The 26,575-nt window shown below is 46.4% G+C and overlaps 1 protein-coding gene across 3 annotated transcripts in view; it reads right to left on the bottom strand.

The window, feature by feature from the left end:
* Positions 1–104: 104 nt before the first annotated feature.
* PRKRIP1 (PRKR interacting protein 1) overlaps positions 105–26,575 on the bottom strand; it is a 38,214-nt gene continuing 11,743 nt past the window's right edge. For 2 of the 3 annotated variants that reach the window (XM_086374390.1, XM_086374388.1), the window contains exons 4-6: positions 21,559–21,644; positions 20,762–20,829; positions 11,613–11,831 (exon numbers count right to left, since the gene is read on the bottom strand). In XM_086374390.1, coding sequence (XP_086230516.1) covers positions 11,713–11,831; positions 20,762–20,829; positions 21,559–21,644 — 273 coding nt within the window. In that variant the 3' untranslated portion in view covers positions 11,613–11,712. Of the gene's footprint in view, positions 2,704–11,612; positions 11,832–20,761; positions 20,830–21,558; positions 21,645–26,575 lie in introns of those variants that run through there. The other variant, XM_086374389.1, reaches the window with a different exon arrangement.

The raw sequence follows: 26,575 nt of genomic DNA, 5'->3' as shown, positions 1-26,575 counted from the left end.
CCCTACATATAAATGAGTTCCTAAGTCCAACAAAGTTAGTCTAGGTGCCCAACCGACACAGCCGCTCTACAGCACTGCGCTAGGTTCATGCTCTTCACACAATATAGAAACAGAAAAAACATTTTTAATCTTACAGTACAGTACCTTGAAAAGTACAGTCATACAACAGCTGGCATTGAGTGAGCAGCTAAGAAGAGTCACCGACAGGAGGAGGGAGACGGAGCTGAAGGATCGTCAGCAACAGGAGACGGAGGGCAGGTGCAGCTTCCCTCATGCCCCAGGTGGATGGAACACATTTACATCTTTCAAAGTTCAAAATGTGCAGGTTTGTATGTAGGGAGCTTACTGCAGTAATTAGCAAGACAGCTCAGGCTGTAGCTTCCCGGCAGAAGGTGCTAGATTCTTTCGGCAGAAAAGTACCAGATGATAAAACTGCTTTACATTTTAACCACAAAAGAGACATGCAGTGGCCCACAGCTCCTGTTATATATATATATATATACACACATATATATTTAAAAAAATAGCCCTGGAGAAGCTGAAACCCAAATAGAGTTAATTCAAAAGACTCCTTGGTTACAGAATTTATATAAAAATGACTCACCCCCAAAACTGATTTTCCTGGTTGCCATCTATAACAGACTCTGGGTATACGGCAGGTGCGTTTGGATCTCTATCCTCATTGTACTGTGTCTGATTTTCAAGCGTTTGTCCAGGTGCTGTGACAAAGCCATCAGAGAGGTAATGTTTTCATAATACAAAGTACTGGCACCAAGCAACTTGAGAATTCTTTTAAAAATGAAAAGAATTTGAAAATGAAAAGAAAGTCAATGCCTTTCTCCCACATTCTTGCACAAATTTAATTACAAATGAGAAAATGAAGACACAAAGGAAAGCAGTCAAGAAAGACAAATAATTCAGCCACAAACAAAGTCAAGGCCCTCCAGTTCCTCCTCACGGGCTATAAGTAGTGTCCTGAACCACACCCTTGAGTTGTTTTGCAGGTATTAAGATTTCCCACGAGGTGAAAGAAGTTACCTGCCTGCTGACCACCAGCAACGTAGACTCCAGACGGGCTGGAACCAGAAAGCTAAGAGTCCCCAGACATCACCCAGTTGCTCACCATCAACCAATCAGAATGGTGCATGAGCTGACGGCGCACCCTGTGCCCCTCTCCCTCGCAGTCTTTTGGGCTTTTGAGCACCAGCTGGCCTGTTCTCCTTGCTTGATGCCCTGCAGTGAACTTGGCTGTGGTAACACAAAGTACGGTGTCAGTCGCCTGGTTCTGCTGAGTGGATTGGGAGAGTGGATCCAAGCTTCCCGCTGGTAACAGAAAGCCTGCAAATCATTCAGCCTAAGGCACTAAAAGCCCACTGCACATCACCAGGAACTGCTGGAGGGCATCTCCCTGAGCAGCGTCTTCTGACATCCAGTAAAGGTAAAGACAAGCACCAGTCTAGTCACTGCCCACCTGCCCGGCACACATCTGCTGCGGAAGCTCCGAGCTCCTGGCTGGGGGCACCGGGCAGGGACTTGCCCGGAGTTCTCTGTCCCATCAGAGGCAGGGCCAGGACTCAATCCCAGGGCTCCAGGCTCGAAGCACGAGCTCTGACACACACACTTTGAGGGGACAAAGGAAACCAACAGTTCAAAGACAGGAGGACACAGAACTAACGGTCAGTCCCTAATGAAAGAGAAACACCACTTTCAAAACAGACAGTCAGGCTGTGTGCTAATTATGAGGGCTGACTTTCCATTTCAGCTTCCTGGGAAAGAAACTTCCTGTGACTTAAACTGTGGAAAGACAGACGTTATCACAGACGCCACATGGCTCAGGATGGAGCCAGGGAATCAAGAAACCTAAGATGTTTCCTCATTTCCCTTCACTCGAAACCACTATTTCCTTGATTCTATCAAACTTTCTCTAGTGGCCCAGCGGGGTCCCCTGGGCCACCTGCTCTGGTCCAGCCCAGCCTGGCTCCTCTACCTGCTGATTTTCTATGACCAGCTGGTATTCTGAAGTCCTCCTCACACGCCAGGTCTCTCTGCCGGCTCTGCCCCGGGTTCAGTCCCAGGTCTCCCTCTGCAGCTGCTGGGATGCGGGGAGAGGAGATAAGTCCTGGGGCGCAGTCTGCACCCTCAGCTGAAGGAAACGGAGGCCCCACGCCCTGCAGTGAGGGTTCCTTCCAGAGCCGAGGCCGTCTCCTGAGTCTGGGACCAGCCCGCTCCGTTGTGTCACGTCACAGCCTCTCTGCAGCTTCTGTAATTAGCATGTCACAGATCTGAACAAAATCTGGAGTTTTTCTGTTCTTTACTAAACATTCGTTTCACAGAAACCAGCGCCAAGCTCGTCACCGTCCACTTATGTGAGAGCAGGCCCCAGGTTCCCCCCTTTCAACAAGGACATTAACGGACCCCACTTGGCAGCGCCCTCGAGCGTCCAGGAGGCTAGTCCTCTCCCTGCCGGCTGAGTCCTGCCCGCAGTGGGGCTGAGAGTCTTCGGGAGCAGCTCCCACCGCGTCTCTCCATGAGGCTTTGGGAGGGCGTTCAGAGCCCCGGGCCAAGGATGGGCCAGGCTCAGACAGCTGCGGGGCCAGCCCCGTCATCGCCCCGTGATGAAGCTGGGTGCATCCTCCTCCTCGTCCTCCGTCCCAGATGCCTCCTCGGAGCCACTGGATGGCTGCTCCTGGGTCTCACTGGATGCTGCAATCACACGGCATTTGGATCAGCGATACACCCATCCACTCGGAGAATCGGGTTCCCTGAGAACGGACTCCTGGGGAAAACCCAGGCGCCAGCCGTCTCTGGACTGGACAACGAGGAGCCGGAGAGGTCCTCATGCCCGCCAACCCCCAAGGCCACCCTGGGAATAAACGGCCAGTCCCAGAACCGACCTACCACTGCTGGAGGGTGGACCTCATCCCTCTAAGAGGGTCCAGCCCACACGAGATCCTGACGCCCCAGAAATCGGGCCTCACTGCTTTATGTGTGGTCCCCTCCCTAGTCCACTGTCTTGGCAAGGCAACGCCCCAAGCCGCCCTTTGCCATTGAATGAGAATGACTACACCTGCTCACGTCCCTGCTCTCGCCCCATCTGCAAAGGGACTTTCAAAAACCATGCAGCAGAGGGCCCCGGCCACAACAAACATGGCAGCTCCCAGCTCTTCCCACAGACCCAGAAAGCCTCCCGCCAACACTCCACGTGCGCCTCTGAGTCCCAGTGTCTTCCCTGGCGTGTCTGCCAGTTCCCACAGTGCCGCTGAGCAGACCAAGAGCAGAGCACCAAGACAACTTGTGCCCGCCTCCTCCTGCTCCCCCTCTTCTTGCAGCAGGGCAGTGGGCGAGAGCTGGGACGAGGCGGAGCCAGAGCCCACGGAGCCCGCAGCTGCCCTCCGGCTCCCTGAGGACGCCAGGTGGCCATCCATGGGCATGGTGGGCACCTCCTGCAGAAGTGTAGGAACTCAATCCAGCGCCCACAGGCACCCAGAGCTTGGTTACTGCTGTCATCTCATCAAAGGACCAAAGAGCTTCAAGGCCTGGGGGTGCCCAGGGCACAGCACTGCGGGGAGCGAGCTCCGCCTCTGGCAAAGGTCATGAGGAAGGAGGCTTGGCATACGCAAAGGCGGGATCAAGCCTCAGGAGTCTCCCTGGAAATTCTCGAGCAATGTACCCCCAAAACCAGAGTCTGCCTACTTTCTGCTTTGTGCTTTCACCTACACCTCTGACTTTACGGGGGGCTGTCCCCCACTACCTCTCTGAAAAAAGTTAGCTTACAGCTCCAGTTAATAATTCCTGGGTGTGACAGTGTTTAACCTACAAACTCCTTTGGAAATCCTCTAGCCTGCCTGAATAGGTTTTTCCGGCCACATGTGATTGTTCAGAGCCTCCCAACTGTGAGAGGCAGGAGATGTTCTAAACTGTGTAAACACAGATTCTTTTGAGTAGTTAAAAGATTGATTAGAAATTGTATTGGTGAAGGGATTTTCACTTGTTGGGCCAATGTTTGCTGCTAAGTTTCCATATCCCTTACCTGCTGTGTCCCTGGCAGTGTATTGATTAATATAGTTGGTGTAAGTAGTAGCTTTAATGTTTGTAACCTGGGACCCTTGAGTTAATTCTTTTTCTTGTTATAGCTCACCACACCTTTGCTCTGTAGGAATGCAACTTTATCTAATGCTTTTGGAGGGTGGCTCCTGACCAATCACCTTTAGAGAAAAATAAGTTTTCTGAAGAAAAGGTCTTAAAATGTTCACAGGCCTCCGGGCCAGAAGATGATGCAAATCACCTAAGCTTTTGCATATGATAAGTTTGCAGGAAGAAAGCCTGGCTTACTGCATGACTCTACCCCTTCCCCCATTATCCTCTATACATAACTTAAGGTATAAAAACTACTTTGGAAAATAAAGTGCGGGCCTTGTTCACCGAAACTTGGTCTCACCATGTCGTTCTTTCTCTTACCTTCTGGCTGAATTATTCAGCCTCTTTTCTCCACTGAATTTCCTCACTGAGCTATCCTTATTTCAGCCTCTTTTCTTCACTGAATTTTACTGAGCTATCCTCATTCTATTACTCTTTATATCCTTAATTAACATTTAATTAAGCAATTGTTTCCTGATCTTCGCCTACGCCGTCTCTCCTTCGAATACCCTGGATCAGCCGGGGCTGGTCCCCGGCACAGCACGGTCTATTATCCACCTTTACACCATTGGCTGGGACACTAAAGCGTATTCATGGCAAGGGGTTGAAATCATCCCTATGATTTAATTCCTTAGGATTTTCTTTCTCCTTAACCTCATGCTTTTGAACTGTGGTGTTGCAGAAGACTCTTGAGAGTCCCTTGGACTGCAAGGAGAGCCAACCAGTCCATTCTGAAGGAGATCAGCCCTGGGATTTCTTTGAAAGGAATGATACTAAAGCTGAAACTCCAGTACTTTGGCCACCTCATGCAAAGAGTTGACTCATTGGAAAAGACTCTGATGCTGGGAGGGATTGGGGGCAGGAGGAGAAAGGGACGACAGAGGATGAGATGGCTAGATGGCATCACTGACTCGATGGACATGAGTTTGGGTGAACTCCAGGAGTTGGTGATGGACAGGGAGGCCTGGTGTGCTGCGATTGATGGAGTCACAAAGAGTCGGACACGACTGAGCGACTGAGCTGAACTGAACCTCATGCCAACAAGAATGAGAAAGTACAAAATGATGAGCATGTTTTAGTGGCTAAGTGCCGGGAGCACCATGGGAAGTCCCACCCATGACAAAGGTCATGCGGAGAGGACCTGACAGGCAAAGGCAGATCAGGACTCGAGGGACTCCCTGGACCTGCTCGAGCATCTACCCCGAAACCAAAATCTGTCTGTCTACTGTTTACTATATTATGCTCTTCACCAACTCTTCTGACATTAATAGGGGGCTCTCCCTGACCACCTTTCTCTGGAAAAAGTCAACTTAGGGCTTTAGTTAATAAGTCTCCTGGGCATGATAGGAGTGTTTCAATTCAAACCCCTCTGATGGCTTTCTAGCTTGCCTGACAGGTTCATCCAGACTTGCAGCTACGCATATGATTGTTCACAACTCCCCAGCCTTGAAAGACACGGGAAGCCTAAAACATTCTAAAAATACAGAACCTTTTGAAGAGTTAAAAACTATTAGAGTAGGGCTGGTGTAGGATTTCATTGTTGAGCCAGTGCTTGCTGCCAAGTGCCCACGTCCCTTACCCACTGTGCACCTGGGAGTGCACTGGCTAACACAGTTGGAATGTAAGAAAAACAAGCAGCAGCCTTGGAATCAACCACATCAGACCTTTGAGCTAATTGGTTCTTTCTCTGTTGTAACTCACTGCACCTTTGCTCTATGAGAATGTAACTCTGTTTAGCACTTTCTGAGGCTGACATAGATGAGAAATATTAAAAAAAAAAAAAAACAAGGGAAAATAAGTTTTCTGGTTGAGTAGCCTTTATCAAAAAAGGGTCATAAAATGTCCACAGGCCTCCAAGGCTGGAAGATAATGTACACAACATTGTTTATGGGAAAGGTATGCAGAAAAAATCCTGGTTTTGATAAAGACAAAAGAGATGTAATGTTTAGGCTGACTCTGTATGACTTTGCATCTTTCATTTCCTTCTATGTACAAGTCAAGGTATAAAAAGTTCCTTTTGAAAATAAAATTATGGGCCTCGCTCACCGAAGCTTGGTCTCCCCATGTCATTCTTTCTCTCTCTCTCTTTTCTCTCTCTTATCACCGACGCTATCATCCTGAGGGTATCCCTGGATCCTGATTGGGCTGGACCCCAGCAGCTAAGATTTGCAGAACACGTATTACATGCCAGGCGCTGTGTGAAGTCTGTGCACGTCTGTACCCTCGTTTAATTCTAACAACGGTCTATGAGATGAGTAACGCTCCTCTATATCCATTTTACACATGAGGAATCAAGCTCAGAGAGCTTAAGTAATTTGCTAATCGAGGTCTCCCAATCGGTAAAACCAGGACCTAGGATTCCAACCTGGACTATGTGACTTTCAAGCCTCTGCCTACCTTGCCTGCAAAAATGCATAGGGAAATGGAGACGAAACTTGAGGTGACAGTCATAGAAAAGAACGAAATACAGCCCTTTGCAGCAACATGGACGGACTGAGGTGATCAACTAAGACAAACATCTATGGTATCACTTATATGTGTAATCTAAAAAACGACACAATGAACTCATTTACTAAACAGAGACAGACTCAGAGACTTAGAAAACAAACGTATGGTATGGGGAAGTGTCAGGGAGGGATCAATTACATACACACACTGCTACATGTAACGGATAATCAACAAGGACCTTCTGTACAGCGCAGAGAACTCTACTCAATACTCTGCAATGACCTATGTGAGGGCTTCCCCGATGGTGCAGTGGATAAGAATCTGCCTGCCAGTGCAGGGGACACAGGTCTGATCCCTGATCGGGGAGGATCCCACACGTTCCAGAGCAGCTAAGCCCTTTTGCCACAACTACTGAAGCCCGTGCACCTAGAGCCCCGCTCCACAGCATGAGAACCACTGCAATGGGAGGCCCCCTCACCACAGCTAGCGAAAGCCCACACAGAGCAAGCAGTCAGGGCAGCCGAGATAAACACATAACCTAGATGGGAAGAGAATCTGGAAAAGGATATACGTACAACTGAACCTCTGCTGTACACCCGACACTAACACAACACCGTGAAGCTACTACACCCCAATACGAAGTAAGAAAAACAAGGTGCAAGCAGTAACGATGAGCACGCTGAATGGACAAGGAGAACGCGGCCCGTTCATGCAATGCAGGATTCGGCCTGAAAAGGGAAAAAGTTCTGACTGGGGGCTGCAACGGGGATGAACCCTGAGGACGCTACGCTGAGTCAAACGGGAGTCACAGGATGACGAATGCTCTATGATCTCTATTACAGGAGGTCCTGAGAGCACCAGATTCGGAGACAGAAGAGGAGACAGGTGGCTGCCAGGTGCTGGGAGGAGCAGGGAACGGGGAACTGCCGTTTCAAAACACAGGTTTTGTTTTACAAAATGAAGAGAGTTATGGGCGTAGATGACAGTGATAATGGTTGCATGACAACCTGAATGTATTTAGTACCACTGAACTGTACTGATGGTAAATCTTGTGTTGTGTGTATTTTACCAAAATTGTTAAAAAAAAAAAAAAAGGGAGGGGGGAGCTGGGAAGGGGAGAAAGAAAGAAAACACACGCTATGGACCAGACACATAGCTCTGAGCTCCCTGGACTCACTGAGCACTGGCCTGAGGTCGTGGGCACTCAGTCTCCACCCTGAAGGCAAGGCGATCGGGGTCTCTGCCACGTGTACACATTCCCCATTTACCAGCCGGGGAGCTCTGCTCTAGGACCTGCGCTCCCAGGGCACAGCTGCTGATTATTTGTTTTGTTCTGTAACTTAGTCATCACAGGTCGGCCTCAAGCCTGAGAACCACCAACCATATCCAAAGAGGTCTGAACAGGCAGGGCAAGTGCACAGACTTTCATCTTGAATTCTGATCTTAAAGGGACCGGACAGTTGGAGATGTCTTTGAGCTCACCGAGTAGACAGCATGAGCAAGGCTCACCCTCCCGAGTTGAAGAGATGTATGGACAAGAAGTTATTGCTGAAATTAAATGGTGGCGGACATGTCCAAGGAATGCTGTGGGGATCTGATCATTTACGAATCTTGTGATAGATGAGCGTGGAGATGGCTGCTGGTGGGCAACAGAACCCTACTGGAGTGGTGGCAGCGTGAGGAGACATCATCCTGTCACAGTCTGGGATCCAGTACGAACGATGGCTGTGCTCATCAGGGATTCAATGGTGTCCACATGCCCCCCTCCCCTGCATTTCACTATAAAATTGGGTTGTGTACATTTTATTACTGAACACTTTTGTTAAACTTTTGTTAACTGTTGGAGGAAAAAACTGAGTAAAACACTCATTAATCTGGGTGTCTGGGGAATGTGGTGTCTGGATGCCCGAGACGCTGACTGGCTGAGGAGAGCTCAAAGCACCGCTTGTGGCTGACAAGCTCTAAACACAACTGGTTCCTGCACGCAGGAGACAGGCTGTCGGAGCCTAGAAGTATCTCTTGGAGACGAGAAACTTAGGGACTAAGACCCAGCACAGTCGTTTGACTCTTCAACAAAATCATTTCATTCTCCAACGAAAAGAAATGGGATTCAGAGGAACGGCTGAATCCTAGGTTAGGGGCTGAAAATACATAAGACAAGTCTGGTCTACCCTGTAGTACCAGGAAGCTGAGAAGTACTGTTGCAAACAAAACAAACCCCCCAAACTCCACCAATGACGGGAGTCTGTGAAAGGGACAGGTGCTGTATGAAAGAGCCCCCAGTGGGCAAAGCTGGAACAATCTGAGCAAGAAAATAAAGCAGTATTGGATTAAACTTAAGAGTAGAAAATAAGCATCTCAGAGTCCACAGTTACAAAGAAAATGAGGACCAGACAAATCCATGCATTATTTCAAACAGCTGATGCAGCGCCTCTGCCCTCGTGGAGGGGCTGCGGAATCCCCACCCCTTATGTGTGGGTCGTGCAGGGTGACTTCTTCCCAAAGGGTACAGCGTGGGAAGGGGAAGCAAAGAGTCGCCGTCCAGTAGAGGACCCTGATGAGACTGCCTGAGGAGGGCATCAGGGGCAGGATCAACAGCGACAAGTCCTCCTGATAAGCATCCAGCCCTGATGAGAGAACGGAACCTTATCTCTGTGGTCTTCTTCCTCCAAATAACTAACTCATGAGAAAAACGCCAGACAAATCCCAACCGAGGGACATTCTACGGAACACCTGACCCTTGAAACTCTCAAGGTCATCAAAACAAAGTCTGGGGAACTGTCAGAGCGCACAGGAGCCGAAGGCTACATGATGATTAAATGTGGTGTGACGCCCTGCATGGGATTCTGGAACAAGAAAAAGGCACTAGGTAAAAAGTAAGGAAACAGAGGGTATGGACTTTAGCTACTACGTGTATCGACTGGTTCATGAACTGTGATGAATGAACCACATTAACTTAAGATGTTAACAACAGGGGGAAGTGGGCATACGGGAATTCTTTGTACTATACGATCTTCGCAGTGTTTCTGTAAATCTAAAATCATTCTAAAACCAAGCTTGTTATTATTTTTCTTAAAAGACACTGCCTACCCTCAGGGAACTGAGGCTGCGACTGAATAAACACATTATGTGATTTAGCAGATGCCATAACCAAACCCTGTGGGAGCAAAGCAGGAGGCTGGGGTGGGGAGGGACAGTAGGGAAGGTCTTACAAGGAGAGGAAGGTGCAAGGTGAGCAGAAGCTTTCTGGGCAGACGGGGAGTTGGGAGCACGAGAAAGAGCACAGAGGCCTGCGCAGGAGCAGAGCGGGGAGGACGGGACAGAAGCTCGGTGAGCAGGGGACACGTGGAAGGGAGCCGAGGTCAGAGAACAAGGGCGGGGAGGCCGGAGAGGGTGGGCGTGCAGGGCTGCTGGCTAGGGCTCAAGCACAGTCACCTCGGGGGTCAGCACGAGGCCAGTGGGGACACACTGTCTGGGATTAGCTGCGTGCTCTGTGGGCGCCCACTACTGCCTGGTCCCTCAGGCCCCTCAACTGTAAGATGAGGATAGCTGTAGGGCTGCTGTGAGGATTCTGTTAATACCTGCAGAGCACTGAGAACTGGGGCTACAAAGTACATGTTCAATAATGCTAAGGACTGTTACAAGTAAGAGTGGGGCCGCTCAGTCCTGTCCGACTCTTTGTGACCCCATGGACTGGGGCCTGCCAGGCTCTTCCATCCATGGGATTTTTCCAGGCAAGAATACCGCAGTGGGTTGCCATTTCCTTCTCCAGGGGATCTTCCCAACCCAGGGATTGAGCCCGGGTCTCTGGTATTGCAGGCAGACTCCTTACTGTCTGAGCCATCAGGAAGTGCAGGAGAACAAATGACAATCCAGCCTGTTTGAGAGAGAGCTTTGGAGGCTGTTCAGGGTGGGTGGGAAGAGCATGCAGGCTGCTACCACAGTCCTGCCAGATCTGGATCTGTATTTTTGTAAGTTTTTTTTTAATATGGTAAAATGCACACCACTGCACATTGCTGATGGCTGTAAAAACTGGTACTACTTCTTTTTTTTTTTTTTGGTACTACTTCTTTGGAAAGAAACTGGCAATACATTTCAAGAGCCAAAAACTCTTTTTATATTCTGTGATCTAATAATTGCCACTGCTGGAATTTTACCCAGAAAGGGAAGGGAGACAGGTTCATATATTCACTAAAATATCTTCTAAAGAAGAGAAAAACTGGAATCAGTCTACTGTCTAACAAAGGGAAAGTGTTAGGTATATCATGGCATGTCACTTGCTGGATATGATCAGTCACTGAAAAAGTTATGAAGGACAAGAAGTGCTTATAATGTTAAATAAAGTAAGCAAACGGGAACATGTTCGTATACTACAATTATAACTACATATAGGTGGTATGTTCACATGGTGAGATTAAAACAAAACGGACAGGGATGTCCCCTGGTGGTCCAGTGGCTGGGAATCCGCCTTGCAATGCGGGGCATGCGGGTTTCATCCTTCGCTAGGGAACTAAGATCCCACACACCTCAGGGCAACTAAGACCAGCAACGCGAGTGCTGAACCCGCCCGCGCTGCCATGAAGGATCCCGCACGTCGCAACTAAGACCCAACACAGTCAAACAAACATTTAAAAAGAAGAAGAAAATGGATAGAGAGAAAGGTGGTCCATTAGGATGGCGATACTTGACCTTCCCCATTATTCTTACACTACTGTTTACAGACGGTTTTACAGTCTAGGTATCTGAGATTTTATTCACAAGACTGTAAGAATACTAGGGAAAATGCCAGAGTGTAATTGAGGCTGATGTTAACTTTAATAAAAGCAAAACAAACAAAAACCTAAGACAACAGATGAATGAACAGACTGGAAAAAAAAACCCCTCCTTGCACCATGGAATTATAAGAACATGGAATAATATCTGTGATACAATGAAATATGATAAAAGGACAACTACAAATATGATAATTATGTAAATAAGTTTATATGATAAAAATTGAAATAAACATCATGAAAATGTTAAAGTGATTTTTTTAAGTAAGAATTACGGATAATTTTTTATTTTTGACTTTTTTTCTTTCCTGCGTATTCTAAACATTTCTAAAGTGATGCTGTATTACCTTTACTCTCAGAAGACACAAAGGTTACGCACGGTTTCCCAGTATAGACAGCAGGGCTGAGAACTGCGGCACTCAAACACTTCGATCCAAAACGTAAACTGAGTGTCCTCCCAACACCAGATGCCAGCTGAAACAGGAGTCGTATTAACTGGGGACACTTTCGTCCCTCTCCCCCATGGGGAAGACACTCGGCAAAGGTCTGGAGACATTTATTTTTGTCAGTGACGGAGGGGAGGGCGGGCGCTGCTGGCATCTGGGGGTAGAAGCCAGGATGCTCTTAATTATCCTACAGGGAACAGGACACCATCCCTCAGAGCATCTGGCCGAGTGTCCACAGTGCTGAGGCCGATAGACTGCCCCTCCCACCCCAGTTTTGAAGTAATCACAACAGGTTCAGTGAACATCTGTCTCTCAATAATGTTAAAGAAATAGAAAAAAATTTTTTTCTCCTTTTGCAGAGAAGTCTGTTAACTTTCATTTATAATGTACAGTAGTATTACCTTTATCATGTTGTATATTTATTGTGTAACCAGAAGTTTGTTCCTTTTGACTACCTTCATCTAATTCCCCTTTCTCCAGACCTCTGCAGCCTCAGATCTGATCTATTTTTCCAGGAATGTTTTTGAAGTATCAGTACTATATTGGTTCCTGGTATACAACAGTGATTCACTATTTCTGTATGTTTCAAAACAATCACCACGATAAGTCCAGCTGTCATCTGACACCAAAGATATTAACGTTATCTTTGTTAAGATATTTAGCTCTTGCACATTCCCCACACTATGCATTTCACAGCTGTGACTCATTTATTTTGTAAGTGAACGTCTATACCACTTCATCTCCCTCACCTGCTTCTCCCCCCACCCCAACCCTGGAGAAACTGCCCTTGAGGTACTTAGTAACACATCACCTTAAGGTTTCTGTGGTAGGTGAGCCAGTCTCATGATTAACACTGGTGTTAGAATATATTGTTTGGGGATTGGGCTTTAATAATCCAGACTGGCTTAACGCCATCCTGTGGTATCATTCTGACAACTCTCACTTCACTGAACCGGCACGGACAACAAGCCGGGATATTTCCTTTCCAGCAACAGAACCGGAACTCCTAGCCAGCTGCCCCTCACCACTGATTGGAGAGGAGCCAAGAAGCTCAAGTGCTTTAGCGCCAAGTCCATCAAGAACCCAGAGGCGCACTGAGGCCACCTTGTGGCGGAACTGAGTATCACCACATTAGATTTATTAATTCCAACCACCTAGAAATCCTCCTTTCCCGCTCAGAAAATGAAAAATAAGCAAGGAACTGAGAGGTGCAGGAAAGGCACACAACCCCCTTTAGGAAGTTATCCCCAGAACACTCTGCCTGCTCGTTTGGTGAGACGCATATACAGCCATGCATTATTACTCATCATTTCAAAAATATGTACAGGTGAGAACTGCACAGGAAGAGTGGGGCTCATGTATCATAACAATGAGTTTCAAGCCTGACTGCGGCCCACGGCCTACCTAGAAACCGAAAAGAAAATTTCACTAAATAGTTACTCCAGGATGTGAGGCATTCTGTTGTTTTCTAGTCTGTGGTATGCATGTTTGAAAAAAAAAATATATAAAATCTGTAACTTCTAAGCTAACTTCATGCCCCAGTAAGTAAAGGATCACAACCCTCAGCCTGAAAAAACACTGCACTACTACGATGCGACGTGGTGAAAACACTTATCCTTTTGATAGAAGGGAAGCTCAGGACGGGGGAGACCCAGGGCCATTTTAATCAGGGCAGACACCCTGGGTGCACTCGTTCACCTCTGAGACTCCTCACAGCCTTGGGCAAATGAAAGAAAAGGGACTGGAAACTGCGGTAACATGAACCTAAGGGGAGCACGCCGCGAGAAAAGGGGGTTTAAGAAATCTCAGGTCTGGGACACTGCCACCTCTCTCCAATTCTACAACTGATTACTAAAAAGTTACTCTGATTTTGCAGACCCATCACAGGTTCAATAAATACAAACTCAGAGCAAAGTAACCTCAGTTTCTTGCTCTGAAAGGGTTCTTGGATTTACAGGGGAGGGAACCCCTCCCCCCGACCGCCCCCCCCCCCCCACCAAAGATGGTGTATCTTCATTACAGCAAGGTATGCGGCAAAGATACCAAGTTGTGGATTTTAGATCTAGGGAGAGCTTATCATTTTACATTTTAAGGGGGGGAAAAATCTGCTCAAAGAGATGCTTGAGGTCAAGGTGAGCCGGAGAGAGCGCTGAGCTAAGACCCTACAGATGCCGTGCTTACTCCATGACCTTGAGGACCTCTCAGTTTCCTATCTCACCTCTGTGGGTCAGATCAAAGAAGAGGGAATCTGGCTGATTCTTGGCTGGAGAATAACAATGGCACCCCACTCCGGTATTCTTGCCTGGAAAATCCCATGGATGGAGGGGCCTGGTGGGCTGCAGTCCACGGGGTTGCTAAGAAGTTGGACACAACTGAGCGACTTCACTTTCACTTTTCACTTTCATGCACTGGAGAAGGAAATGGCAACCCACTCCAGTGTTCTTGCCTGGGGAATCCCAGGGATGGCAGAGCCTGGTGGGCTGCCGTCTATGGGGTCGCACAGAGTCGGACATGACTGACGCGACTTAGCAGCAGCAGCAGCGTTTCAGTGAACAGGTCCATGCCAGCCTAGATGGAGCTCCCTGGCCCAGTCTGGCTGGCTCAGCATTTTTACCAATGACAGAAAGGAGGCATGTTTATGAAACCTATCCATCACAACACTAGAAAGACATGGTAACATGCTGAATCCCAGAATCAGAATTCAAAAGGACTGTGGAGACCTGAACCAACAGAGCCTGTAACACGAAGCTGAAATGTGCAAGAGCTAAATATCAAGTCCTGTAAGTGGATTCAAAAAACCAAATAGGGCTTCCGTGGTGGTTTAGCAGTTAAGAGTCCGCCCTGCCTGCAGGGAACACTGGTTAGATCCCTGGTCCAGGAAGACAACACACGCTGCAGAGCAGCTAAGCTCATGTACCACAACTCCCGAGCCTGTGCTCCGGAGCCTGGGAGATGCAACTGCCGAGCCCGCGCACCGTAAGAGAAGCCACCGCGGTGAGAAGCCTGTGCACCACAACTGGAGAGCCATCCCCACTGACTGCAGCTGAAGAAAGCTCATGCACAGCAACGAAGACCCAGCACAACCAAAAAAGAAAAAAAACCACACTCCCCAAAACAAATGGAGGGTGGGTTCCAGGTAACGCAGAGCAAGCACATTTGACTGTTTCTCCACTGAACACTGCTTATAGCACCAGGACAGAAGGCATGGACTCTGAAAGATAAGCAGAACGGGAGAAGAGACAGGAATACAAAGTACCACTGGAACAGTACTGCATTTCCTGTTTCTTTCTTTCTACTCTCCAGTATCCCTCGGCCTGGACTCGGGGCGACCCAATACACAGAAGCGGAGACTGGGCACAGACAGTTTGGAGAGAAGCCTTCGACTTCCGGTTCAAGGAGTAAGAAAGTGGGTTCCCAATGTTCAGAGGGAGGGGAAACGCTTCTGTCTTTTCTCTCTGCCAGCATCAGGAGGGCCGCAGTGACTGTAGGGGCAGTGGGGGCTTGCTGCACAAAACCTGGAAGGAGGGGAGCCTTTCTCTCTGACTGGGGAGCCGTGGTCCTGAGATGGCCAGGCAAACTGTTACTTTTCTTCCTCGTCCGCCCACCACAGCCCTGGATGCAGGGGCAAGTGTACGGAGCGTGTGGCAGAGTAGGTACCTAGAGCTCTGACTTTCTGGCTGGAGATCTGAAAAGGGGAGCTCCAGGAAACCAGGAACTACTGGGGAGGTCACAGAGAGATTAGAAGAGACACCATAAAGTCGTTCACGGACTCCTGGGGCCGCCCTGACGGCACATGCCTGGATCTGCCCTAATCATGCTGAGCACTTTGAGAACCGAACTCAACTCAACCCTGACTGGCCACTGGGTGGCACCCGCAGGACACGTCTGGAGAGCACAGCAAAAGCTTTCAAAACCCTGGTTCCTAGAGCCACAATCTACAGGAGGCCGATTAGAACCTGTGTCCTGAACACAACCAGGATGACTGTCTGCTAAAACAAACATCAGCAAGATCAGAGTCTCATGAGATTCAAAATGTCCAGGAGCCACAGAAAATTACTCAGTATGTGGAGAATCAGGAAAATCTCAACTTGCACGGGGAAAGACAATCAACAAATGCTAATGTCAAGATAACCCAGATATTGGAACTACCAAACACTTCAAAGTAGCTATTGAAATATTTTTCCAGGAAGAATGAAGAATCTTGAAACAAATGGAAAGATAGAAAATTTCAGCAAAGAAAAAGTAATAAAGAATTGAATGGAAACAAAAACTTTTCTGAAAAACATAATTCACTAGATTGACTCAATAGTGGATTGGAAATGACACAGGAAAGAGACAGCTCAAGGTCAGATCAACAGGAATTATCCAATATGAACAAAGCAAAAAAAAAAAAAGGCTGGAAAAAAATTCCAAATTTGACAAAGACACGTGCTTACCAATGATTCATGTAGCTCAGTGAACTCCAAACGCAACTCCAGGACAAACCCAAGGAAATCCATGTGCAAACCCATCGTAATCAAATTCCTGACACCTAAAGATCTTGAAAGCAGCCAGGGAAAAACAATGATAGGAAAACAATCTGAATAACTACTTTTTTTTTTTTAATTAGAAATGGAGGCCAGAGGAAATGGAGCAGCATTTCAAAAGTACTGAAATAAACATCTGCCAACCCAATATTCTTATCCTGTGAGAATGTCCCCAGGGGAACAAGGGTGAAACAAAGCCAGACACCTATGAAGAACAGCTGAGATAATTCAGCCAGCAGACCTATTCTCACTGAATGACTTACAGGGAGTTTTTCTTACAGAAGGGAAAGAAGACAGAAAGACAGACTGACAGAAAGAAGTCTGGAACGTGAGGAACAAAGAAAAAAGCAACAGAAATGCTATCTGGTCACTATTCAAGAGTATTCTCCTCTTGAGTCTGAAATATATTTGATGATTGAAAATAAAAGATAGTAATAAAAATAGCTCTGCTTCATAAAAACAGAACTACTGCATGACCAGCAATTTCACTCCTGGGTATTTATCTGAAGAAAATGAAAACACTAGTTCAAAATGATACATGCGTCCCAAAGTTCAATGTAGCATTATTTACAAAGCCAAGATATGGAAGCAACCTAGGTGTCCACTGACAGATGAATAAGATGTGTGTATGCGTGTGCACATGTGCACACACACATATGCACACCACAAGCAACCTAGGTGTCCACTGACAGATGAAGAAGATGTGTGCATGCGTGTGCACATGTGCACACACACATATGCACACCACAAGCAACCTAGGTGTCCACTGACAGATGAATAAGAAGATGTGTGCATGCGTGTGCACATGTGCACACACACATATGCACACCACAAGCAACCTAGGTGTCCACTGACAGATGAATAAAGATGTGTGCATGTGCGCGCACAGAGAGAGAGAGAGAAAAAGAGAGAGAGAGAGAGAGAGAGAGAGAGATTACTCAGCCATAAGAAAGGAATGAAATTTTGCCACTTGCAAGAACATGGAAGAACCTAGAGGGTATTATGCTAAGTGAAATAAGTCAGACGAAGACAGACAAATACTGCATGTTTTCACTTATATGTGGAATCTAAAAATCTGCTTAAACCAGAAACAGACTCCATTGATCCAGAGAAAAAACTAGTGGATGCCAGAGGGGAGGAGGATGGAGGAAAGGGCAAGACAGGTGAAGGGATGCAAAGAGGTACAAACGGTCAGTTCCATAATAAGTAAGTCACAGGGATGCAATGTATGGCATGGGAAATACAACCAAAGATGATATAATAACTATGGTGCAAAACCTATGGTGATACCAAGTCACAATGTTGCACACCTGAAACTGAAATAGTACTGTAATCAACTACATGTCAACTTAAAAGAAAGTAACGTTATCTGAAGGGCTTTTCAGTGTATGGAGATAGAATACCTAAGACAACTGTAATATAGGGATTAAAGGGATCTATGTGATGAAAAATATCTACATTCTACTTAAAGTGGTGAAATGCTGGTTTTAAGTAGACTGTGAAAGCAGAATGAATAGAGTAAGCTCTAGAGGAAAAACTAAAAGGGTGTAGAAAGGGAAATAGTTAGAAACACGAGAGACAGAATAACGGTCAAGTAGATCCAAAAGATGGCAGGAGAAACAGAAACAAACAAACAAAGAGAACTAAAGCGGCAGCCCTAAAATCAAACATTATCAGAAAGACAGAGACTGTCAGAATGGATGAAAACATGACCCACATATCTGATATCTACAGGAAACATATTTCAAATACAGGCAGGTTAAAATTTAGAGAGATGGTAGCACTTTCAGAAGGGACCTCTTAAAATCTGCTCCTCCATAAAAGTAGCAGTGTTGTTGAGAACACTGACAACAATCGTCAGAATCAACCTTTTCAGAACTCTAGAAATGTTCCCTGGATGGTTTGATTAAAAAATGGTTGAATTTTGGTAAGAACAGCAAGCTTTGTGGTTGTTTTAACTTGTCCTGTTCCCTACTCCTTCTCCCCAGATCCAAGGAAGCCGCTCAATCAACAGCCTCCTAATCGCAGTAGCTGTGAAAAGCCACGAGTAGCCCCTGGTGGGAGTTCCTCCAAAGTCCCATACCCAGAGCACTGTCCCTATCTGACCTGTCTGGCAGCTCCCTGGAAACTTCCACTCCCGAGGCTTGCTTTATTCAAACTGACTCAGTGAGAACAGCCTTTCCCCAAGGTATTTGTCAGAAACCATCAGTGGCTACTGTTTAACATCACAGCTGCCAGAGGCAGTGGTAACAGTTGAAACAAACAAGAAACGGACCAAAAGTGAGAGGAAAGGCTGGTAATCTACAAGGCTACATGCGTGTGCACAGCTGTGCACAAGTCTCAGACAGACAAGCCACGGCCCTAATCTCACCTCTGGCTAACCTTGAGGCTCTGTGCAAGGGGGTGGAGGCTAAGGCAAAGCTGTAAACTGCCTGCCAGAAAGCTGAAGACATGCTCCACCACACACAGCACAGGCCCTTGGCAAGGATCAGGAGACTTACTGGTTCAAAGCATTTCAGGAAATCTCTAATATTCAGCTGACCACTAAGCTAACCTAGCAAAGACTTTAGCTGCCACACACAACAAAGAATATAAGCTTTGTTAGTAGTTAGAGAGTTAGTTCAGGAAACTCACTGAACACATAAATAGCAGTAAAGACAACAAGTCCTGGAGAGGGAAGGCCAGGTTTCCCAGAGCCAAGGAGACCTTTCTATGTCTCAATGTATTGGGGTCCAAGCCATAGTACCTTCTTCAACAGAACATGAGACGGGCACCTGTGCCCAACCCTCCTGGCCTCGGACCAAGTACACCCACATTCCTCTGTGCGTAGGGGCTGGGGAAGGACGGGACTGATGAGGCGGTTTATTTGAGGGATGAGGTCCGAGCCATCACATTTTGGCACTGTAAAATAATTTCCTCTCAGAAATGGTGGGCAGCAGGCTAAAATCATGTCACATATAGTGCGTCACATGGTGGTGACTTAGTCACTAACTTGTCTGACTCTGTGACCCCATGGGCTGTGCCCCAACAGGCTCCTCTGTCCATGGGACTTTCCAGGCAAGAATACTGGAGCGGGTTGCCATTTCCTTCTCCAGGGGATCTTCCCCACCTGGGGACTGAACCTGGGTCTCCTGCATTGCAGGCAGACGCTTAATGAACTGAGCCTCCAGGGAAGCCCATCGTAGTACATTTACAACTCATAAGAAAACGGGTCCTAGAGGGGCTGATGTTTCAGTATGTCAACGCAGGTCTGATTTTATCTTGAGAACAAACATCACAACTGTCCAATCAGGAAATGTGTCTAGTCAATCATAGTAGAGCCCCCAATTCAGTCATGTGGTGATGAGTTGTCATTTTCTGGGTCTCTTAGCCTCCTTGATCCTTCCCATCTGGGACCTCTCTCATTCTCAGCCCAGGGGCTCCAAAAGGAGTGACTGACACCGCTGGCCTTGTGATGGGTTCAGATGTAGGCAGGACTGTGGAATATGACACGTTACTCGCCCCCTATTACTCCTTGTAACAAAACCTCAATTCTGTCTAGGGTGGCAATGTACCATCCATCCAGTGATGGATCACGATAGGTTAAGGACAGTTGTGACAGTTCTGTTTTCTATTCATCTAGCCTGATGACATCAAGTGACCTGGTACTGACCAATGAGATATAAATAATACCTGATGGGCACTTCTGGGGGATCAGATGCTCTCCAGTTACAAAAACAAAACCAGACAAGTACCACTTCTTTTCCCTCTTCTTTCTGCTTTAAACCTAAGTATGATCCCAGGAACTGCAGCAGCCACCTCATGCCCCAGGATCAAGGTCAAAAGAACGGCAGAGATGCTGAGCTTGACACTACTGACCTGCTCAACCACACTACCACCAGATTTCTTGCTATGTGAGAAAAAATAACTCCTCTTTGCTTAACTACTGCTAGTTGAGTTTTCTATTTCTTGTAGCCAAGAGCATTCTTAACTGACTTGCCAAATGACTCAATGAGAGCCAGAGAGACACAAAAACACTTTTGCTGGAGACACCCCCTCAGTCTTTCCTACTGGACAAGAATGAGCCAGGGTGCAGCCTGGAGCAGCCACAGCTACCTTAAAACCATCAGGAAGAAATGAGCCCCCCTGAGGACGGGGAGCCAGGGGACGGAAAGAGATAGTAAATGCCAGTAACATCAGCGCTCCTTTACAAGCCAGGCCTGAAAGGAGGTCTGTCCTGGACTAAACACGAGCCAGTATCTTTCCTGTTTTGCTTAAACCAGCTTGCCTTTCTGACACTTGAAAACTAAATGAGTCAAAACTAACAGAAACAAGCCCTCATCTCTTCAGAGGCCAGCTGACCAGCTCCAAACTCTAAAACCTCAGTCTTGACAGGTCAATCACCGTGATCAATGCTGAGAAGGGCCACAAAAGGAAAGGGGGCACCACTCACCTTCACTTTGCTTCTTCTGTTCAAGTTTCATCTTCTTTGCCAGTAATTTCTTCTCTTTCAACTTCTGGCTACAAATGTAAAACAAATACATGAATTCTTTAACCACCCATTTTCTATTTTAGAGACTAAACATCTATTTATGGAAGCTTCAGGACTTAGACCCTACACAAACGCTACAATAAAAGGAAGGAAGTACGTCATCATGACTCTGCTACTCCAACATCATCAACCTGTGTCCTTCATGAATCAAGATCAAATTCTTTGCAGTCCTGAGGTGATTAAAGCAATCCAGAGATACTGCTACCAGCGATACTCTTTCATTCCAAGATATTTAGGGACTACTTTTAGAATCCTGCTCACCTCTCTAACAGTTGAGGGAGCGTTTATTAAAATACAGACACACATGCAGCCTGTATGTAGTCACTTAGGGGGGTTACAGGCCCTCCTTTCGGGGAGAGGCTAACTGTGAAGTTTGCTCATAGCAACTTACTAAAGCTTTCATTAAAATACAGACATAGAGGAGACACAGAAATCCATGCCATCACTGAAGTGCTGACCCCCAAGCCTTGGAAAATCTGTAGCAAGCTGGGGGTGGGGGGCAGTAAATGAACTGATCTCTCCCCAGGAAGAAAAGTCATTTCTCTACTGGGGTGCTCCACTGTAGGTTTTAACAGCCAAGACCTCAACAGGTCATACAGGTAAACTTTTGACCACAAGAAGGATTTGTTCGCCAACCATCTATTTTTACACTTCCTGCCCTAAGTCTCACTAGCTATGAGATGCCACAAAGCTCTCACCGCTTTTTCCGACGCTTTGCAGTCTGCTCCTCTGCAGCAATTTTATTCCTTTCCAGCCTCTTCTGAAACTCTGCATCCAATTTTTGCTGCAAAAAACCACATCACTTAGACAAACTCTGGCGTGGCATGAAAACTCTACAAGTCACACCTCTGGGGGTGCTATAGGCACAGCCAGATCTCTGGGGCCACTTTAAGAAGTTGCCCAACAGGCGGGGCAGGAAATCAACATACAGGTCTCTGACGCTGAAGCGACTCAGCTCATTAAGATACCACTCATGCACAAGCAAACGAAGAGACAGAGCATGAGGGAGCACACGGAGGGTCTTGAGGGCAGAGGCGGCACTACCGGCTCTTCTCCACTAGGGCCTCGGAAAATGTTACACTGTGGTTTAAAATAAATATGTATTTGATTTTTGTCTACTTTTTGGACACATAGCTCCTAAAACTCTTATAAATTTCCTATTTAAGAGCCACAGGGGGATCTTTTACGATAATTAGTTTTGTTGCCAGTCTCTTCCTTAACTCCAGATATAAAGCTCTAGAAATAAAGACGAAATGGGTATTTTTTGTTATTTATAACCAGCCCCTTTCAACTACAGGAGTGTATGAGTGACTCTGGAAAAGCCCCTAAGAACAAGGCTGGTTGCCACGGGAACTTTCTGCCCCGCCTCCTTGACCTTCAGGGAGTGGAGAGGGGCTGAAGCTTGAACGAATCACCAGTGGCCAAATGATTTAACCATGTCCACGTAGTGAAGCCTCCAATCCCAAAGGGTGTGTATGGAGAGTTCCTGAGCTGGTGAGGGCATGGGGGTGCAGGGCTTCCACTCTTTCTCCCTGCACCTTCTTCCACTGGCTCTCCCTGAGCTCCAGTCTTCCATAACACACTGGAAACTAGTGAGTGAGAGGCTTCACTGAGTTCTGTCAGCCTCTCTAAGCAAATTAATGGAGCCTTGAGGAGGGGGTCATGGAAGCCTGACTTACAGCCAGTGGGCCAGAAGCACAGACGACGACGGAGACGTGCAGCAGGCCTCTGAAGCTGTGGGTGGGAGGCAGTCTTGTAGGACTGAGTCCTCCTTTTGAGATCTGAAGTCACCTCCACGTAGGCAGTGTGCAAACAGTTACACTGTAGGACATGCGCCTGGTGCCACAGAACCGCTTGGTGTGGGGGAAATTCCCATAGATTCGGTGACTAGAAGTGTCAGAAATGTACTAAGAGTACTCAGAGTAAGGAGACACATAAGAGTGTGTTTTTCCTTCAGAGACAGTGACCAGAGTTCACCAGGTGGAGTGGCCAGAGGGCTGGGACCATGGAACTTTTAAGTCCTGACTACTTACAGTTATTAACAGACAGATTATAAGGCAGATAACATGTACTGCCATTACTTATACATACATGTGCTACGTATGTATATGTGACTACATATATACGTACATATATCCACCTCTTGTATTATTTCTTCCTAGCAGCTATACCTGTTTCTAAGCCTCAGTTTCTACATCTATAAAATGGGGGAATAGTAATTCTTCCTTTTCTGAGCCTTTAGGAAGAACAATGAACTGCAATAACCTACAGGAAAACACTATAAAGATATCTTCTGATAAAAGAGTGTCACCTCTACTTCTGGTAGTTTTGGCCATAAAGGTTGGGGCGGGGGAGGGCGAGGGTGTTCAAAAAGGGAGCTAGCAGAGGAAGAGGTGGCTTCATCACCTCTGCTGGTCTGAACTGCCAGGGCTGGGTGGTTCTGCTGAGACTGATGCAGAAACACTCTTCCAGAGCAGAATTATGAAATAAAAAAGAAATGTCTCCTTCCAAGAAAGGAATCAGCGTCTTTTTTTTTCGTCCGTGCTATGCAGCTTGTGTGATCTCAGTGCCCCAACCAGGGGCTGAACCTGTGGCCCTTGGCAGTGAAAGTTCAAGTCTATTGAGCTTGATTCACTGCAATGCCAGGGAATTCCCAGGACCTAACTTCAATTAGAGTTCAACTAGAAAGCAAGGCCTTCAACCTAAAAGCGCTTGGTCTGTTTAGAAGCTGAGCTGTGAATGTCTGAAGCAGCTGCACTTTCCAAGGGACCAAGACAGAACCCCCACTGGCTGCTGGCCCTGGTGAGGCTCCAGCAGGAGTCAGATGTGCTCTGTCCATAGTGGGGACACTCTTCTCAGTCATGTGGAAGGTAAGGATTCTCTTGCATCTCTCTTTCCTTCTAATCTCAGAGCCTGTCCTTCACCATGTGAAAATAAGTTTGCAACTATGTGGATTCAAGGTTTGTGAAACATTTTTCTGTATTTTCTCTGAGTTGTTAATCAATACATGAAAACTTCGACTAACTGATGGCCCTTGAAACACCTGTGCTCTATCTCCTGTCCTCTAAAGTAGTTTAAAAAAAGTGTTTGTTAGTGTCAAGATATTAAGAAGTGGCAAGAATACACAGAAAAACTGTACAAAAAAGAGCTTCATGACCCAGATAATCATGATGGTGTGATCACTCACCTAGAGCCAGACAACCTGAAACGTGAAGTCAAGTGGGCCTTAGGAAGCATCACTATGAACAAAGCTAGTGGAGGTGATGGAATTCCAGTTGAGCTATTTCAAATCCTAAAAGATGATGCTGTGAAAGTGCTGCACTCAATACGCCAGCAAATTTGGAAAACTCAGCAGTGGCCACAGGACTGGAAAAGATTAGTTTTCATACCAATCCGAAAGAAAGGCAATGCCAAAGAATATTCAAACTACTGCACAGTTGCACTCATCTCACACACTAGTCAAGTAATGCTCAAAATTCTCCAAGTCAGGCTTCAGCAATACGTGAACCATGAACTTCCAAATGTTCAGGCTAGTTTTAGAAAAGGCAGAGGAACCAGAGCTCAAATTGCCAACATCTGCTCCATCACTAAAAAAGGAAGAGATAGCCAGAAAAACATCTATTTCTGCTTTACTGACTATGCCAAAGCTTTTGACTGTGTGGATCACAATAAACTGTGGAAAATTCTGAAAGAGGTGGGAATACCAGATCACCTGACCTGCCTCCTAAGAAATCTGTATGCAGGTCAGGAAGCAACAGTTAGAACTGGACATGGAACAACAGACTGGTTCCAAATAGAAAAAGGAGTACATCAAGGCTGTATATTGTCACCCTGCTTATTTAACTTATATGCAGAGTACATCATGAGAAATGGTGGGCTGGATGAAGCACAAGCTAGAATCAAGATTGCCAGAAGAAATATCAATAACCTCAGATATGCTGATGACACCATCCTTATGGCAGAAAGTGAAGAACTAAGAAGCCTCTTGATGAAAGTGAAAGAGGAGAGTGAAAAAGTTGGCTTAAAGCTCAATATTCAGAAAACTAAGATCATGGCATCTGGTCCCATCACTTCATGGCAAATAGATGGGGAAACAGTAGCTGACTTTATTTTTTTGGGATTCAAAATCACTGCAGATGGTGACTGCAGCCATGAAATTAAAAGACGCTTACTCGGGGTACTCTTTCTGACCCCTTCTGATGCCTATGTCAGAAGCTTTCTCTATCTCCTTTATACTTTAATAAAACTTTATTACACACAAAAAAAATAAATAAATAAAAGACGCCTACTCCTTGGAAGGAAAGTTATGACCAACCTAGATAGCATATTCAAAAGCAGAGACATTACTTTGCCAACAATGGTCCATCTAGTCAAGGCTATGGTTTTTCCAGTAGTCACATATGGATGTGAGAGTGGGACTATAAAGAAAGCTGGGTGCCAAAGAATTGATGTTTTTGAACTGTGGTGTTGGAGAAGACTCTTGAGAGTCCCTTGGACTGCAAGGAGATCCAACCAGTCCATCCTAAAGAAGATCCGTCCTGAGTGTTCACTGGAAGGACTGATGTTGAAGCTGAAACTCCAATACTTTGGCCACCTGATGGGAAGAGCTGACTCACTAGAAAAGACCCTGATGCCAGGAAAGGTTGAAGGCGGGAGAAGGGGCTGACAGAGGTTGGATGGCATCACTGACTCGACGGACATGAGTCTGAGTAAGCTCTGGGAGTTGGTGATGGACAGGGAAGCCTGGCGTGCTGCAGTCCATGGGGTCACGAAGAGTCCGACACGACTGAGCGACTGAACTGAACTAAGTGTCTATACTCAGAGTTTTGCTATTCCTGACAGTGCAAAGCCATCAGTGACCTGGCAAAGCTGTGTGACCAGTCACCTGAAACTAAACACTAGAGATGAGCAGTAGCTGGAGAACCACCAACAGCCGGGGGCCGAGTTAAGGGCTGGAGGTCACACAAATACCAGGTGAAAACCACCACGGCAATTACCCCTTTCCGCTCGAAAATCATAAAGGTACTTTTTCAAACTCAATTCTGGCCAGGCCAATAAATATGTAAAGGATCACTACAATCAAAATACTTAAAAAAAAAATCTTTGAACAAAAAGTGAGACATGTGTGAAATCTCCATAGATGATCACTGAGAGACACAAAAAGATACAAACAAAAAAGACAAAGTTTCTAGAAAAGATGACTCAACACTCTGACATCCATTCTCATTCAAGTTAAGTTACAGACTCAATTTAAATCTAGTATAAAATCAAACAAGATTCCTGGTGTGGATAAAAGAACTCCAAAACCCAATTCCAAAAAGAAAACAAGTGAAATGTCCAAGAGAATGTTTCTTAAGAGCAATAGGAGAGAGGTTTCTGTCCTTTCCTATCAAGCAATGGAGAACTTAAGAGTTCTTATACAATACAATTTCTAAAGCAATTCTCAATTCTTAACTTAAAAATTGTATTTATTTTTGCCATGCCCCGCCCTGGAGGCTTGTGGGATTCTCAGTTCTGAGATCAGGGATTGAACCCAGGCCACAGCAGGGAAAGTCCTGAGTCCTAACCACTAGACCACCAGAAACTCACAGATATTCTCAATTCTTAATCAATTATTATGTCTTGAAGAAATGCCAGCCTCAAAGCTAGAAAACTCAAAGAGGCAGAAACACTTGAAAGCACAGTTCTCGCACCAGACACACAGCCAACTGGAAT

The sequence above is a fragment of the Bos grunniens genome, chromosome 25, assembly GCF_055505025.1.
Source record: "Bos grunniens cultivar Pamir isolate PY7600 chromosome 25, Bosgru_T2T1.0, whole genome shotgun sequence".
Taxonomy (NCBI): Eukaryota; Metazoa; Chordata; class Mammalia; order Artiodactyla; family Bovidae; genus Bos; species Bos grunniens.
The sequence above is the reverse complement of the archived record's forward strand: the minus strand, read 5'-3'. Positions and strand labels throughout refer to the sequence as shown.